Below are 16,105 nucleotides of genomic sequence, written 5' to 3'. Positions count from 1 at the left end.
GTATTACGGAGATCGCGTCACAATGTGAGGCGGTATGGACCATCAAATTCACATACATCATAAGTAAAACGACGAAAGATTAAAACGTATCGATTGTATCTCAAAACATAGTCTCGAATTGAAAGGCGAACAATAGGACAATGTATCACTGTTTTGCGCAGACATCGCATACATTATTAAGTGATGAACAAAATTAAGGAAAGGTAGCACCTGTCTCTTATACACATCTGTGGGGGGCAGCTGTCTACAGTGGGGGGCAGCTGTCTACAGTGGGGGGCAGCTGTCTATAGTGGGGGCGTGAAGACAACTGAAAGTGTTGCTTTATGGACGAAGAACATATTCACTGGGAGGGATGAGACAGGTTGCACGGAGGGTTGCACGGAGGGTTGCACGGAGGGTTGCACGGAGGGTTGCACGGAGGGTTGCACGGAGGGTTGCACGGAGGGTTGGACGAGGGTTGGACGAGGGTTGCACGAGGGTTGCACGGAGGGTTGCACGAACAGGGGAGCAATATTGTAGACAAGAAGACTACATGTGGACAGACAGGTACAGACGGGACAGACTGTACAGGCGGTGCAGACGTAAAAAAATAATTTTAAGCAAAATTTCGCAGAACAAAAATATTCCCAATATTCTTATATTTTGTAAAATAATTTCGAATTAACCATCGAAAATCGGCGTTTGAGCTAATTATTGAAATTGAAAGTCAGTCAGTATTTAACTGGCAGCGACCGACTGCTGTGGCTTTCCTTGTTGAAATACGAAATTCAAAAAGGTTTTTTCCCTACGTACGAAATGCAAATACGTGCGTAGTGAAAAAATCATTATCATCATCTGCTCTATATATAATCGTCCCGCATGACAATGAGGATTATATTTATGAATTGTAATATTCTTCGAATTATCTAAATTGTTTTATAAGAAGCTGACATTAATGGAAAAGCTGAAATTATAAAGCATGAGCAGACGTATGCTGCGTGAAGCAACATGTGATGTATGGAATCATCATGTGAAGTCACTCATCATGTGATGTATGGCATGTATCATGGCGCACGTTGCATGACATTATCATGTGTTACGCCTGTCCTTATAACACCGGATACCCATTTATATATAACGAGTCATATATTCATCGCCTCCTCATATACCACGAGTGACTTATACACCGCCTTAATAATAAATTGTAAAGAATGTAGTCCACTTAACATAATCAATATTCTCGACACCATTACGGTAACCGACGATCGCCGTTGAGTCTCTCAGCGATTAATTACGCTTTATTCCAGAGACTGGAAATAACTTGAGCAAGACCATTACTCGCAACTGGGAGATATTGAGCCTTGGTCGCAATTTATTCATCACGACAATAGTGAGAGGAACGACGAGAACAGATCACAGAAATAGTGATAGTAACGGTTGAGCCATTCAAAAGCGAAATACTGTGCCGTGACATCATGCAGTGCGGGCTGTGCATCTATACAGAGTATTAGCATCTACAGGTGCCCAACCACCCTAAAGAAGAAGGCTTGATTAGGATTCACGAATATAAATAATTATATATAATTATACTTATTATTGGGACTCCATGAGGAGGTTGACAATGCATGAAGGGACCAATGCAGCCAACGAAGACAATGAAAATAATTGTGACTAGAAAATGATTGCCGTGAAGCGAAGCCCTCCGCAACGGCAACTATATAAAGAACAACTGCGAGGGACGAACAAGTGTTTATGGTTTCAACGATTACAAAATTGGTGAACACGCAGCCTAACCGAGAACATGTTTACGAATATACGGCCTGAACCGAGAACATGTATGTAAATCTAAATGAATCTTGTATACTTTAAAGATACGCAGCCAGCAATAAGTTATGTTGGAGCAGCGAATGAACAACACCTCTAGCTGGCAAATAAATCACGTGAAATGAACTAATAACAAAATTTATCACATACTTGAACCACGCTAGCTTATCATTAAGATCAATTCAATTTTTTTCGAATAGTCTACAAAAATTTGAAGCGTATTTTGAATTATTTCTACTTTCCCTTATAATTAGAAGCGAAGAAACTACAAGCGAGGTCGTTGTAAGCGTGGCGAATCTTTCAAGTTGAACGCGTTAAAGTTACATGAGCAGACGCAAGCTTACATGTACAGACGTGGGATTATAAGATTAGACGTGTGAGGTAAGCGAGTGCCATGAAATAAACTTACTTTGCGTGTTCTCGACGTACAAACATCGTAAGCGTCATAATAAACGGATTCTTTGATCTACACAAAATTTTGGGCGCACGATTTTTTTGCACTAATCACTACAATTTTGCACGAATTAAACCAATAAATGTTTGTACGCCACTAACTTAGGGCGCATAAACTTCATTTCTCAACCCTTATCAAATTTAGAATAAATATTGTACGCGAGTGAAGCATCACACCATTAAAATAAATTAATATACAGCACAACTTAATGACATCTGTGTTATGTTGAACTGTCTAGGTAGTCGAGAGAGAAGCTTATGGAAGTTTCTAGTATACTAGTCAGGCTATATACCATCTTATGGATGATAGGTTCCAGACTGTAATCAAATCGGCAGTCATAGTGGTAATTCAGATGAGTCGACAAAAATAAAAGATTTTAAATAGCAACTGAACTTCGAGGGAAAAAAATCGCAGAGGATGTAAGCAGCTATAAGGCCGAGATGGGTACAGCTAAGGCTTAGTTACATATACCGCACCAGATACGCAAAATGCACCGCTAATAAAAGGGGCACTGCTACGGCAAGGCTAAGAACAACTTTGGTAATGAACGCGAAAGTAACTTTAGGCAACACTATCGCATGTGGGACTAGACTCTGTTCAACAGAGATGCACGTGGCATGGCGAAGCAAGATTCAACAGATGCACGTGGCATATTCAACAGATGCACGTGGCATAAGTGATGAAGTAAGACGAGTGGACACCCACCAGCACCCTGGCTGGGCACGTGGACATGTCCAGAGAAGGGCGGCGCCCCTGGTATGGTCAGCAAGTTGCCAAAGGCAGCACCAGCAGGCTCAGGGTGGTCAGCACAAGTTTCGTCATGGTGGTGGTCAACCATGTCCTCCCCGTCGTGGTGGCCACCATGGAACGGGTGACGGACCCCCGAAAACAAGTCCATGAACTCGTGGACTGTCGTAACGAGAGACTTGAGTCCTCAGCTCCGTAACATATTTGAGCTCCAAGTCCATGAAGTACCCACGCCCTCAAGCACTCAAGTTTATAAAAAACTGAGTTTTCGAATTCGTGAAATATTCAAGTTCATGAGTCCTCGAGTTACTTGAATCCTAGGCCCCTCCTAATCCTAGGTACTTAAATCCTAGGCCGAGGTCCCTGCTAAGAGTTCTGGACACAATATCCCCTTCCCTCCGTCTGCCGACTGGTCCACACGGGCAAATATTTTTGCAGAATTTTAACCTAGGGTCAGAATTTTGACATATTAAACCACGTTGAAAAATTAACCATAGTAATGTTCCACAGCCACGCTGAGAAATAAAAATCAAGCCGCCTTAACCTTAAAAAAAATTCAGAGGCGTGAGCGACCCTGCATTATATAGGGCCGCCTAGGACTCTGGGAGCACGTAAATTAGCTTCTCTTCCCTATGTCTGCTTCGGCTCAGGGTTAGAAGGGCAGCCACTGGGCAGCTTGCTAGCTATGACTCGGCTCTGCAAACCCTTGTCATACTCTCAGGCGACTATAAAGTTGGAAAGGAGATTCTGACCAGAAACTGATATTTCGATCGGGTGGCCTATCAGACCCAGAATAACTTTGCGCCGAGTGTATAGTGACTATTCGACAGAAGCCTAGCTAGCTATACCCTATCCATATTTTGATTTGGCGGCGACCGTGAATTAGGAACCGCCTAGGACTCGGACCGAACGTAAATCAGCTTCTCTATGTCCGCTTTTTGGTCTACATTCCGGCCCCCGAATCAGACAGCTACCAGAGCCTGGTGAGGGGACTGAGGGGATTCTGCCAACTCTTGTCCTACTCTCAGGAGACTATAAAGTCGGCCAGGAGGTTCTGACTAGTCGCTGATTGCGATCAGGTGGCCAACCAGACCCAGGATAACTCTAACGCAAACATAGCAACTCTGGGGCGGAGGCTAAAGCATACCCCGAATTTAGTTAGGGTAGTTGGCCCCTTAATTTTGTTAGGGAAGACGAGCAACGAAAATCGTCACTAAACAATCGAGTGTTGCATGACATCAATTCATCAAACACGGAATATTCGTTCCAACGCACGCAAATGCAATAATTTAAGTATTGAAGTTAATGATAACATCAATATAAAGTCAATAAAGAATTAAATCAAGCACCATAATATGCATAATATGAAGGAGAACAAATATGTAATTCAATCAAGTATTAAATCAGTTGTGGAAGATAATATATGCGTAAAATTAATCAAGTAGCAAATCAAGTACCAGAATGAGAAAGGAACACCTAGAGTTAGCTTTTCAAGTCATATACATATTCTACTTATTGGCCAACATCTCAAGACAATCTGAAAAAATTAACCATACTTAGTAGGAGGCAAGCGCCATATGCAGGTGTTGTAAGCAAGAAATGTTGTAGGTGTGTGAGGAAAACATGTAATTAAATACGGCACAACACACAAGGCTTTTTAAACATGTACTGATACAATGACATGATATCGACCACTAAACATGCCTCATAATCAACGAGCGATTACATGTACGGTTGAATATAGAATACTTGTTTCCTCGTACACAGTTACTTCACTATAACTCAGAACCATTTAGAATGAGCAAAATCAATACTAATAGGAAGAGAGGCTATGAGTATGAAAGACCATTCAATTTTAAAGTAGTCAGAAAATCGTGTAAAACTTGAAGATTTTTCAGGGAGCGTTAGCTCAAGAAATAAACCGTCAAGGTTCACCTCCAAAAGCCCAGACATTGTCCATGTTATATCAATATTAAGAGAACATTGCGCAATTATTATATACAGAACCATAGTCACCAGTGTACACACTCTATTATCATCAAGAAAGATAAATGATGCAATAGTTATATTCATGACACCAGTTCAACACTCCCTGGATTAGAGGTTAAGATAACTAGTTTCGAGTCAAATACTACTATCATTAGAGAAGAGTTTTTCTATCATCACGAAGAGTGTTTCTTAATTAAATAATGTAATTTCTAACATCACTGAGAGTGTTTCTTAATTAATGTAATTTCTAATATCTTACATGAATATAGTCTTACTTTTAGAGCTGCTGTGGTTCCGGCCGATCTCGGCAAGGCTGCGTATGAGAGGCAGGTTAGACATGCTCTTGCCGCCCTCCTTGGTGCTGCGTTCGTAGAGATGTTTGTGACGACGCATGATAACGTCTTTCAGCTGCACAAACGTGACTTGCGTCATATACAAGTGACCGCAAACATGGCACAAACACAATTTGCGTCAAACACAAGCGACCGCAAACATGGCACAAACACAATTTGCGTCAAACACAAGCCACCGCAGACATGGCACAAACACAAGCGTCCACAAACATGGCATAAACACAACTTACGTCAGACACAAGCAATCACAAACATGGCACAAACACAACATGAGTCAAACACAAGCGACCACAAACATGGAACAAACACAACTTACGTCAAACAAAAGCAACCACAAACATGGCACAAACACAACATGAGTCAAACACAAGCGACCGTAAACATGGCACAAACACAATATGAGTCAAACACAAGCGACCGCAAACATGGCACAAACACAATTTGCGTCAAACAAAAGCAACCACAAACATGGCACAAACACAATATGAGTCAAACACAAGCGACCGCAAACATGGCACAAACACAATTTGCGTCAAACACAAGCGACCGTAATCTTGGCACAAACACAAGCGACCACAAACATGGCACAAACACAAGTGACCGCAAACAGAATCGACAGCCCAGAGCATCTAACACTAACAGGAAGTAGGTACAAACACTATAACATAAGCACAAAGTGTTTGTGCTACCTGCACCAACACAACAAACGTCCATGTGAACGCACTGTATATGAATCTCGTGACTTTTTCATTCTCGTTGTGAAATAGCCTGAGATTTTATTATATTCAATATAAATCCACTTAATGACTAACATTAAACATAATTAATGACGTTAAAATTTAACCGAAACACGAAATGACATGAGCCATTTAAGCTCGCGAGATTTATTCTTTTTTATACGCTACTTTATAGCTACAATAAAAGGTATAGCTATAGCTACTCAATTATTAAATTATATATTGCTTTACGTAAACTAAAAGAGTAACTGCGACCTATACTTCAGGCTTAATTGTGGCAGTGATGTAGGCCAATTATTGAGGCTTGAGAATATGAGTAACCTAATGCTTGTAATTAAGGCTTAATTATGGAAGTGTGTGCGGCTTATATTCAATGCTTCATTAAAAGAGAAGTTGAGGATGATTATAATGGTTATTACCTACAGCTTATAATTAAGGCTTAATTATGAGAGTAATTGATGTTCACGAACTCGTTTCATGCTTATGGCCGTTCTTAATTATAGAATTAATTAAAGCTAATAATCAATTATAAATTTTATTAATGCTTACGAGCTCCTTGTTCTCGTGCTCACAATTAAGTCTTAATTAAATAATTATTTAAGGCTAATAATTAATTAAACTAATTATTAATGCTCACTAGCTCCTTGTTCTCAGGCTCGAGTTGCTTCTTGTTGACGAGCGCCTCGATGGCGAGCTCGGCGACCTGCTCGATGCTGATGGCGTCCATGTCGAGCAGCACGACGCCCTTCATCAGGAACGACCGCAGCTCGAAGAGAGCGTGCAGCGACAGCGTCGCCACGTGGGGCTTGGACCAGCGCTCCCCACCTTCCTCTACGTCCTCCTCAAACTTCACCCATCTGTTGGGGGAGGTAATATTGTGAATTAAAGGTTAAATCCTCAGGGGGAATAGAAGCGCTCCCCACCTTCCTCTACGTCCTCCTCAAACTTCACCCATCTGCAGGGGAATAATTATTCCCTGAAATAATTATGCCCAAAAGAGATTAATAATTCCCTCATAATAATAGTAATATTGTGAGTAATATTGTGAATGTAAAATTATATATTGTGAATGTAATTTTGTAATATTGTGAGTAATATTGTAAATGTAATTTTGTAATATTGTGAATGTAATATTGTGAAGTAATAGAGTAATATTGTGAATGAAAGCCTAACTCATCAGGGGAATGGAAAATATGCCTTCGCCGAGTAGAGATTTTATTTCCAAGTGGACTTCGCCCATAAGATGGGATAGGATAATGATATGCATATACGGACTCTGCCATCTGCGAGACAGGACATAACACAAGGAACGCGTCCATTAGGGTAGAGGAGAGGTGATATCACAACCAATAGCCACCAACACCCATTTGGCCGCACTTTTATTTGGGAGGAAAAGTGGCACCACCAAATGTCCCCAACAGTGCCACCACCACCCAACCTGCTGCATCCATCTGGGCGGAAGGAAATGTAGCACCACCACCTGTCACTAGACTCCACCACCCAACCTGCTGCATCCATCTGGGCGGAAGGAAAGGTAGCACCACCACCTGCCACTAGACTCCACCACCCAACCTGCTGCATCCATCTGGGCGGAAGGAAAGGTAGCACCACCACCTGCCACTAGACTCCACTCGACGCTGCAGAGGCTGACCTCTCTGGGCTTCTACGCCCTCAGACTGAACGACCGCCAAGAAACTGACCGTGGCACCTGGCAAGTCTTCCGTCACGCCCTTCGCCCCAGACACTCACCAATCCCGCCTACACTCTTCTACAATAATCTGCAATGGCATCATCTCTCTAGATAAAAACACCAAAATCCTAGGCGTTACCTGGGATACCCACTATAGTATACGTTCTCTCCTCATGTTCAGAGCCATAGCCACCAAAGCAACAGGTTCCATACGCATCTTAAAAGCCCTTGCCAGCACCAACTGGGGTTTCTCTAAGGAGGACATCATTGCCATCTAGCGGACAATTACGCGCCCATTCCTCAATTATGCAGCCCCCATCTGGTACCCTGTCACCTCACGCACTGCAATAGCAAGCCTACAAACCATCCAAAACTCAGCCCTAAGACTAGCCACCGGCTGCCTCATTAAGGCCCCAATCGCCCATCTCCACCATGAGACCGGCGTCCTTCCCTTGTCCGCTCACCTGGACCTGGCTTGTGCCCAGTTACTCGCCAGTGCCCTCCAGCCCTCCCATATACTTCTTTCCACATCGCCTCTGCTCCTCTCGGAGACCGCCCCATGAAAGCCTCCATCAAGTCAAGATTCGGCCACCTTGTAGCGCCTTTCCTATCTGACGGCATCATGCCCGACGGTGTCTTTGGGGAAAACGCTCCCTCCGCAGAGAGATCGCCTCCCACATTGCGGCGACTGACGCCATAAACGCCGTCCTCGCAGCCCCGCCACCGCCGATTGCATCAGTGGAGGTCTCGCTCCCTCGCCCCTACCGCTCAGCGCAATCCCAGCTCCGCTCGGGATACTGCAGCTCCCTGGCGTCCGACTCAGCCAGGATCGGACGCACTCCTAGCGCCGCCGGGGATCCCCTCCAATCCGTGCAGCATCTCTTCGCCTGCCTCGCCTTCCCTACGTCCCACAGCGTATTCTCATTGTGGGACAGCCCCGTGGAGGCGGCGGCGTTCCCGGCCACCCTCCCTGCCTTCGCCCATCTCCCCCTCTTAAGGTATCTCTCCACGGCCACCACCAGAGCCTCCACCCCCGCGAGCGTGACGTCGGCGCAAGAAACAACAACTAGGAGTCACCACCACCACCACCCACCTGGCGGTCTCCTTCCACTCGTACTGCCCATCAACGGTAACGAGCGTCTCCATCTCAGAGAAGATGGGGTGCACGGCGTGGCTGCTGCCGTCATCCTGCTCCTCGCCCAGGATGAACTGCACCCGCGTGCTGGGGTCCTCCACTGCAACACAGCACACGTCACTGCACCTCACTACCTCCACTGCAACACAGCACACGTGACTGCACCTCTCTAGCTTCACTGTACACGTCACCATATCCAACACTCGCATCACTAGCTTCACTGTACACGTCACCATCAGAACCAACAGGCCTCCCCAAAAGTTAATTGCGATCCCTAAAAAATCCTATAGATTGTCGCGAAAATTTTTGGGATCCCCTCCAAGATTTCAGTAAGAATGTAATAAAACATAATGTCCTTATTCTGAAGAACATTCCCAAAAACTAGCTAAAAATTACTTAAGTGTATATAATTTTCTTGCACTTGAAACTTTGAGTTTTAAGGACGGTGAAAAATCATCCAAATAAGTAAAGTTAGACGGAGAAAATGATGCTCCTGACAGCTTAGAATAGCGCATAAAATTTTCTACGAGAAGTTTTTTGCTTGCAATAATTGCGATGAAAAGAGTAAGTAGTGTCGAGACCATGCGTCACATTAGATGTTTTGCTACAACTGTAGAAAACAAACGAGATTTTTAATTGAAGCGACATTAAAGTGATGAGTAGAGACTTCAAAATGAAGACTAGAGACATCAAAGTGAAGTGAAGAAACATGCAAGCGAAGTTAAGAGAAATTCAGGCAAGATAAAAAACATTAAAGCTAAATGATGAGGCATAAATTGAAGTGAAGAGACAGAAGAAATAAGATGACATTTACAGCAAGGTTCCCATGCAATAAACAACTGTTCATAGGCCGCGGAAAGTCATGAGAAAAGAACATCTCGCGAATTCCCGAGTTTGCATTGCGTCAATCGCTTTACTCATGAAGAACGGCATGAAAGAAAACTATATAATGTTAAAATAAATCTGTAAAATATTAAAATTCACCCTGAACTCGAAGAAGAATGGGGTGTCGCCCTACTGAACAGTGCAATAAGTTGAGAGCTGCTCGAGAGTTGAATATGCATTCAATACAATACAGTCTGTTTAAATACAATACAATTCATCATACAGGCCAAGCCATGCAACTCAAACTTATACTACTTATTAACTCGTTAGTGCTAAATGAGACCGCGATTATTATTCGGCCATGACTCGCGTCTTGGCCAAAACTTCAAGGGGACCAAGTTTTGTTACCCTATATAAGCAGTGGTTCCAACTTAGGATACTTTAATCATTTTTCTGGAGTTGTATTTTTTTTTCTTAGTTTTAAAGTATCTATAGTGTATTAATTCGGTCACGTAAATCAAATTTTCGAAATGAATACAAGGCTAGGAATCACAGACCCACAAATGCAATCAGAAGCAGTCGCCCTGCATGCGTATATAGATAAGCTAAGAAGTAAACAACGAGACAAACGTCAGTCACGTCACTCAGAGCCACGTGGTAAATAGGGTACACTAGGTGACTTGGCAGCTACAGGGTACACTATAATTAAATTGGTAGTTAGGGGACACTAATTAACTCATCAGTTGGAGTTCAATTTTCAACCAAGTCAGCTATGTCACTAGTCAACTAAGTCAGCAAGGTTACACTAGTCAACCTAGTCAGCTAGGTTACACTAGTCAACCTAGTCAACTAGGTTACGCTAGTCAACCTAGTCAGCTAGGTTACGCTAGCCAACCTAGTCTGCTAGGTTACGCTAGTCAACCTAGTCTGCTAGATTACGCTAGTCAACCTAGTCAGCTATGTTACACTAGTCAACCTAGTCAACTAGGATACGCTAGTCAACCTAGTCTGCTAGGTTACGCTAGTCAACCTAGTCTGCTAGATTACGCTAGTCAACCTAGTCAGCTATGTTACACTAGTCAACCTAGTCAACTAGGTTACGCTAGTCAACCTAGTCAGCTAGGTTACGCTAGCCAATCTAGTCTGCTAGATTACGCTAGCCAACCTAGTCTGCTAGATTACGCTAGTCAACCTAGTCAGCTATGTTACACTAGTCAACCTAGTCAGCTAGGTTGCACTAATCAACCTAGTCATCAAGCTTACACTAGTCAACCTAGTCAGCTAGGTTACACTAGTCAACATAGCTCGGTTACACTGGTCAACCTAGTCAGCTAGGTTACACTACCGTAGTCAACCTAGTCAGCTCTGTTCGAACATCTCAGCCAAGTTACACTAATCAACATTTTCGGCTAGGTTATACTAATGAACCTTGGTAACGAGATTACACTAATCAAACTAATCAGTTCTCAGTTAGGTTACACTAATCAAACTAATCAGTTCTCAGTTAGGTTACACTAATCAAACTAATTAGTTTTCAGTTAGGTTACACTAATCAAATTAATCAGTTGTCAGTTGGGTTACACTAATCAAACTAGTCAGTCGTCAGTTAGGTTACAATAATCCACCTGGTCAGTTAGGTTGCACTAATCCACCCAGTCAGCAGCTCGCACTAATAATCTATCTCATTATATTAATCAATGAGTCTAAGTGATGCAAATCAAGCTAAGCAGACCAAGCGGCAGTGCGGATGCAAGGTGGGTCCGGGCGACTCACCCCGGACGGTTTCGTCCACATTATTGATGGAAGCTACGATGGTAGATTTGTAGTGTGTCAATCAATTGCCAATTATACATCGAATTAAAATTGTTCACAAAAATTTACCATCGAATATATTCATGCTAAGCGAATGTCAACGAATCGCCAATTCTAAATTAAATTTGAATAAGCTATTCTTATTAAATTTAAAAAAATATGCATATATGTTAGGTTTATTAATTTGTTTTGTGTGGAAAAAATTGCAAATTATCAATTTAAATCTAATTATTTAAGGTAACGTTTAAAAAAATACTTGAGTTTAGAGGTATTTTGCATCTAGAATATCAATCAAATAAAATTAGGTTTTCGAATGATCCTTTTTACTTATTTATATTTACCAATTTGTTTTGTGTCAAAGAATCGTTAATTATCGATTAAGCTCAAATTATCCGTTAGAAATACTGATAAATACCAAAACATTACAAAATATTCACAAGTACGTTAGTATACATTCATGTGTCATGGGGCGTACTTTAAAAACTCTTTCACGTATACGTAGCGGCCTAAGTACACGTGTACTTTCACGTACACGTAGCGTCCTAAGTACACGTGTACTATTTCACGTACACGTAGCGTCCTAAGTACACGTGTACTTTCTAGGCCCCACGTGACCCACTAGGCCCCACGTGACCCACTAAGCCCCACGTGACCCACTAGACCCCACGTGACCCACTAAACCCCACGTGACCCACATGACCCACCAGGCCCCACGTGACCCACTAAGCCCCCACTACTCACTGGGTCCATCGTTAGGCTTGTTGTTCTGCTGGTGGTGACGGTGGTGACGATGGTGGCGGTGGCGGGAGCGTTTCTTGTGCTGCATGGAGCTGGGCAGCTGGTAACCCACATACACTGAGTGGGCTCTGTGGCCCTCATAGTCGTCGGCGCTGGACGTGTGGTGGGCGGTGATGCCGGGGTCCCTGGACCCTTCGTCCCCAGCGTCCTCCCCCAGCAGGCTGCGCTCGTCCTTACGACTCATCGCTCACTTGGTTTGTCTGCAGGCCAGGGAGAGAGGAAAATTAATTTACGAATTAATTAATTTACTAATAATTTACGAATTTAGGAAATTAATTTACGACTCATCGCTGACTTGGTTTATCTGCAGACAAGGGAGAAACAAATTAATTTACGAATAAAATTACGAATAAATCATTAAAGATTTTAGGAATAAATAAAGATTTATGGGAATGGGAATAAATGAAGATTTACTTTATTTATTAAAAATTTACGAATAATTTACGAATTTTTAGTTCACGACTCATCGCTGTCTTAGTTTATCTGCAGGCGAGGGAGAGAGGAAAGGATTTGTGTCGAGAAGATAACAGAGATAAGGGCAACGAGTGAAAATTGTAAGAGGAATCGCTAGGAATTTATAAATCAGGTCGAAGATTTGAAGTAAAGGAATGGTCGATGATGGAGGAGGAGTTAAGGTTTTAATTGAAGACACTTTTTGAAATTTTAGGTTTAGAGACGATCTTACTGTTCACGTCCGCACTCTAGGAACGCTGCGCTAGTTATTGTTTGGTGCGGAGACGTGACGGAGGTACGTGTCTTGTACTAGTGAAGGATTTCAAGGGTAGCTATATCGTGTATATACTATTGTGAATATATTTAATGAGAATAATGTGTTCATATGATCTTTGTTGTATATATTTATCATTCGTAGGAACCTTGTGATCTTTAGCATTTTGTTCATTAGGTTTGTTTTGTTTATTTTCAGGAAAGTTTAGGGCTTGAACTTGAACATTAAATAAGGAATACAAGTGGAGTTTGAATTTCCTCGGAACACGAACAAGAAGTGGGTTGAAATTACGATCATGAGCCTCATTTAACGCTGATGCTTGGGCCTAGTTGGCATTTAGAGTGAGCCCACAGCAGAGGTCAGCAAGATAAGGGTTAAATGGTAACATGAAGAGGATGAAACCCTCAAGACAGAGAGGGAGCAGGGATAGGTGGGGTCAAATTGACAATTAATTTCACGAATGAAAGGAGAGAATAATTGCGTCATGTTAGAGGGAAATTAGATAGGTATGTCGGGACACATAAGTCTGGTGTTTTTCAGACACTCAACGCAGTCAGGATTAGTGGTTCCCAAGCCTATTTCCTTCATCACCCAATTAAACAGGTATACGAGTATAATAAGAGTCGCGAAATTCCTTCCACAAATGTTTTCAACGTTTATAGGTATGACTAAATCAAATTACTTGTCCTAGCATTTTACCTGATAATTTATTAAAAAGTACGCATATTTGCGGAACATATGCGTAGTGACAGCGCAGTATGGTGGTCGCAAACTAACCTATGGTCGTAACCTGCAATGGGAGTAAGCTCGACGATTGTCGTAAATCTTCATGTCACAAGACAGGTGCAAAAATAGAGTTACGATGTAGTATTTATTTTGTATAGGAACGCTATCGTATAGTTGATTATCAATTTATTTTATGGAAAAAATGCCTATATTGTTTTAATTTAGCTGTGGTTATCACCATGAATGTTTGTGAGCGGAATAACGAGCGTATTGTGGCATATTAATTAAAGTCGGTAACGAGAAATTCAGCGGATATAGTACTAATCAACATTACAGTGACTAATCACTGTACATAAAATACTCTAATCCAAACAAAGTGCATCTAAACAAAGTTTGTAACAATTAGGTCCTGCTTTAAAACAAAATACCGCGCAAAATGATTTGTATTTTATTCGTACTCTTGCGTGCAGTCATTTCTCATTTATTACAGGCACAGGCAGCATTGCATGCTCTACGTAACATGTGAAAAAATATAACTCAGTAGGTACTCACTGCATTGAGTGACAGAGAGCGCATTTTCTCGTCGACGAAAACGTGAAAGTCGCGAACGGACAGACAGACAGACGGACGGACGGATAAGGCGAGCACATTAGTGAATTTTTACCATAAATGAGAAAATGGGCTAAAAACTGTTACCGCGTGCGGCGTCGGAACGAATAAAAGAACTGAGAAACTTGGCAGTCCTGCCAGCTCGACACGAGCGAACTTGGGTACGACTTGATCTTTATTTGTTGTGAATATTGTACTGTATCATGAGCATTTTAAGTGCAATGCTCATGATACAGTGCAATATTCACAACAAATAAAGATCAAGTCGTACCCAAGTTCGCTCGTGTCGAGCTGGCAGGACTGCCAAGTTTCTCAGTTCTTTTATTCGTTCCGACGCCGCACGCGGTAACAGTTTTTAGCGCATTTTCTCATTTATGAAAAAAATGCACCATTGTGCTCGCCATGTCCGTCCGTCCGTCCGTCTGTCCGTCTGTATTATTGTGCGTATCTTATGCCTGGCACTTTATTGTATACGTAGTATTTTACCTTTAGCATTGCTCCTTGTGTATATATTTTATTTGATTGTAAACTTTGCATTTAAAAGTAAATATTGTGAATATATTTTTTGAATACTTACATTATCAGTTTGCTTATATCGCAAGTTTACAGGGAATTTAAAAGCAAAGAAAACACCAAGCAAATTCACCATATCGATATTGAAGTTTGAATATCTCGATATGGTGAATTTGCTTGGTGTTTTCTTTGATTTTAAATTTATTATTATTTACATGAAACGGTTCTCAAATAAGAATAAAATAAATTAATTTAATGAAAGGCAAATGAGAGCTCCATGCTCGTCTGCAAATTAATGACACGTCAACAGAAAAGTCTTCCGTGTAACGATTATTGATAAGATTATTAGTAGTATTAATATAATAAGAGATGCGTCAATCAATGACCTCAGAGAAATTAGTAAGACTTTGTCCGAATAGCGATGCACTTCATGGGTCTTTCTAACCCAGTTTGGAATCAACTACCTCTGCTCGTATAATTGGAAATAAAAAGCATCACTTTTTCGAAAATTTGACCCATTTATTCCTCTGAGTTTACGTCGCTTCGCATGCAAGCATGGCTAGCAAGAGATACTTGAAGCCTCCCCTTCCCGCATCCGAGCTTGGCTAGCGAAATCGATAGTTACCGCTCCCGCCTCGCAGCTGGCCCAGATACGGCCCAAGCGATGCGACCAGCTGGCCCAGATACTACCCTAACGATGCTACCAGCTGGCCCAGATACCACCGAGGGCGATGTCAGCTGGCCCACTAAGCAGGGTTAAGCCAGCTGGTTCAGTAAGCTGGGCTAACCAGCTACCAGCATCCGAGCTTCCCCCGTCAAGGCTTGCGAAAAACATGCACTGAAAGCACCCTTAAAAGTTTAGCGATCCCTCTGATTCCTCGACAAATTTAGTCGTTTTTCATCCAAATCAAAACAACTCAGCTGTTCATTATTATTATTATTATTGCTAATTATTATTATTAATTTCATAAATACACGAGAAAAGAGAAATAATTGGACTGTCTATTTAGGAGGAACTTTTGTCCACTAAGTGAAATTGGCTCCACTCAGATAACAAATTGGCTAACAGATACTTATAAAAGACATAAAAATAAAATGAATAATACCGGTACATAGCATAGAAAAAGTGCAGGTAGTAGATAATATGAAAACTGAATCAATAAATACCATGAAAACCAAATTGATAA

At 41.9% G+C, this 16,105-nt stretch overlaps 1 protein-coding gene across 1 annotated transcript in view; it reads right to left on the bottom strand.

Annotated features, from left to right (window-relative positions):
• Positions 1–16,105, bottom strand: part of LOC108682986 (sodium bicarbonate cotransporter 3) — a 58,152-nt gene that overhangs the window by 28,358 nt on the left and 13,689 nt on the right. The window contains exons 3-6 of the mRNA XM_047883950.1: positions 12,287–12,543; positions 8,867–9,008; positions 6,721–6,940; positions 5,269–5,401 (exon numbers count right to left, since the gene is read on the bottom strand). Coding sequence (XP_047739906.1) covers positions 5,269–5,401; positions 6,721–6,940; positions 8,867–9,008; positions 12,287–12,527 — 736 coding nt within the window. The 5' untranslated portion in view covers positions 12,528–12,543. The remainder of the gene's footprint in view (positions 1–5,268; positions 5,402–6,720; positions 6,941–8,866; positions 9,009–12,286; positions 12,544–16,105) is intronic.

Source organism: Hyalella azteca, unplaced genomic scaffold (genome assembly GCF_000764305.2).
Source record: "Hyalella azteca isolate HAZT.00-mixed unplaced genomic scaffold, Hazt_2.0.2 contig1765, whole genome shotgun sequence".
Lineage (NCBI taxonomy): Eukaryota > Metazoa > Arthropoda > Malacostraca > Amphipoda > Hyalellidae > Hyalella > Hyalella azteca.
Note: the sequence above shows the minus strand (reverse complement) of the source record. Positions and strands in the feature narration are given on the sequence as shown.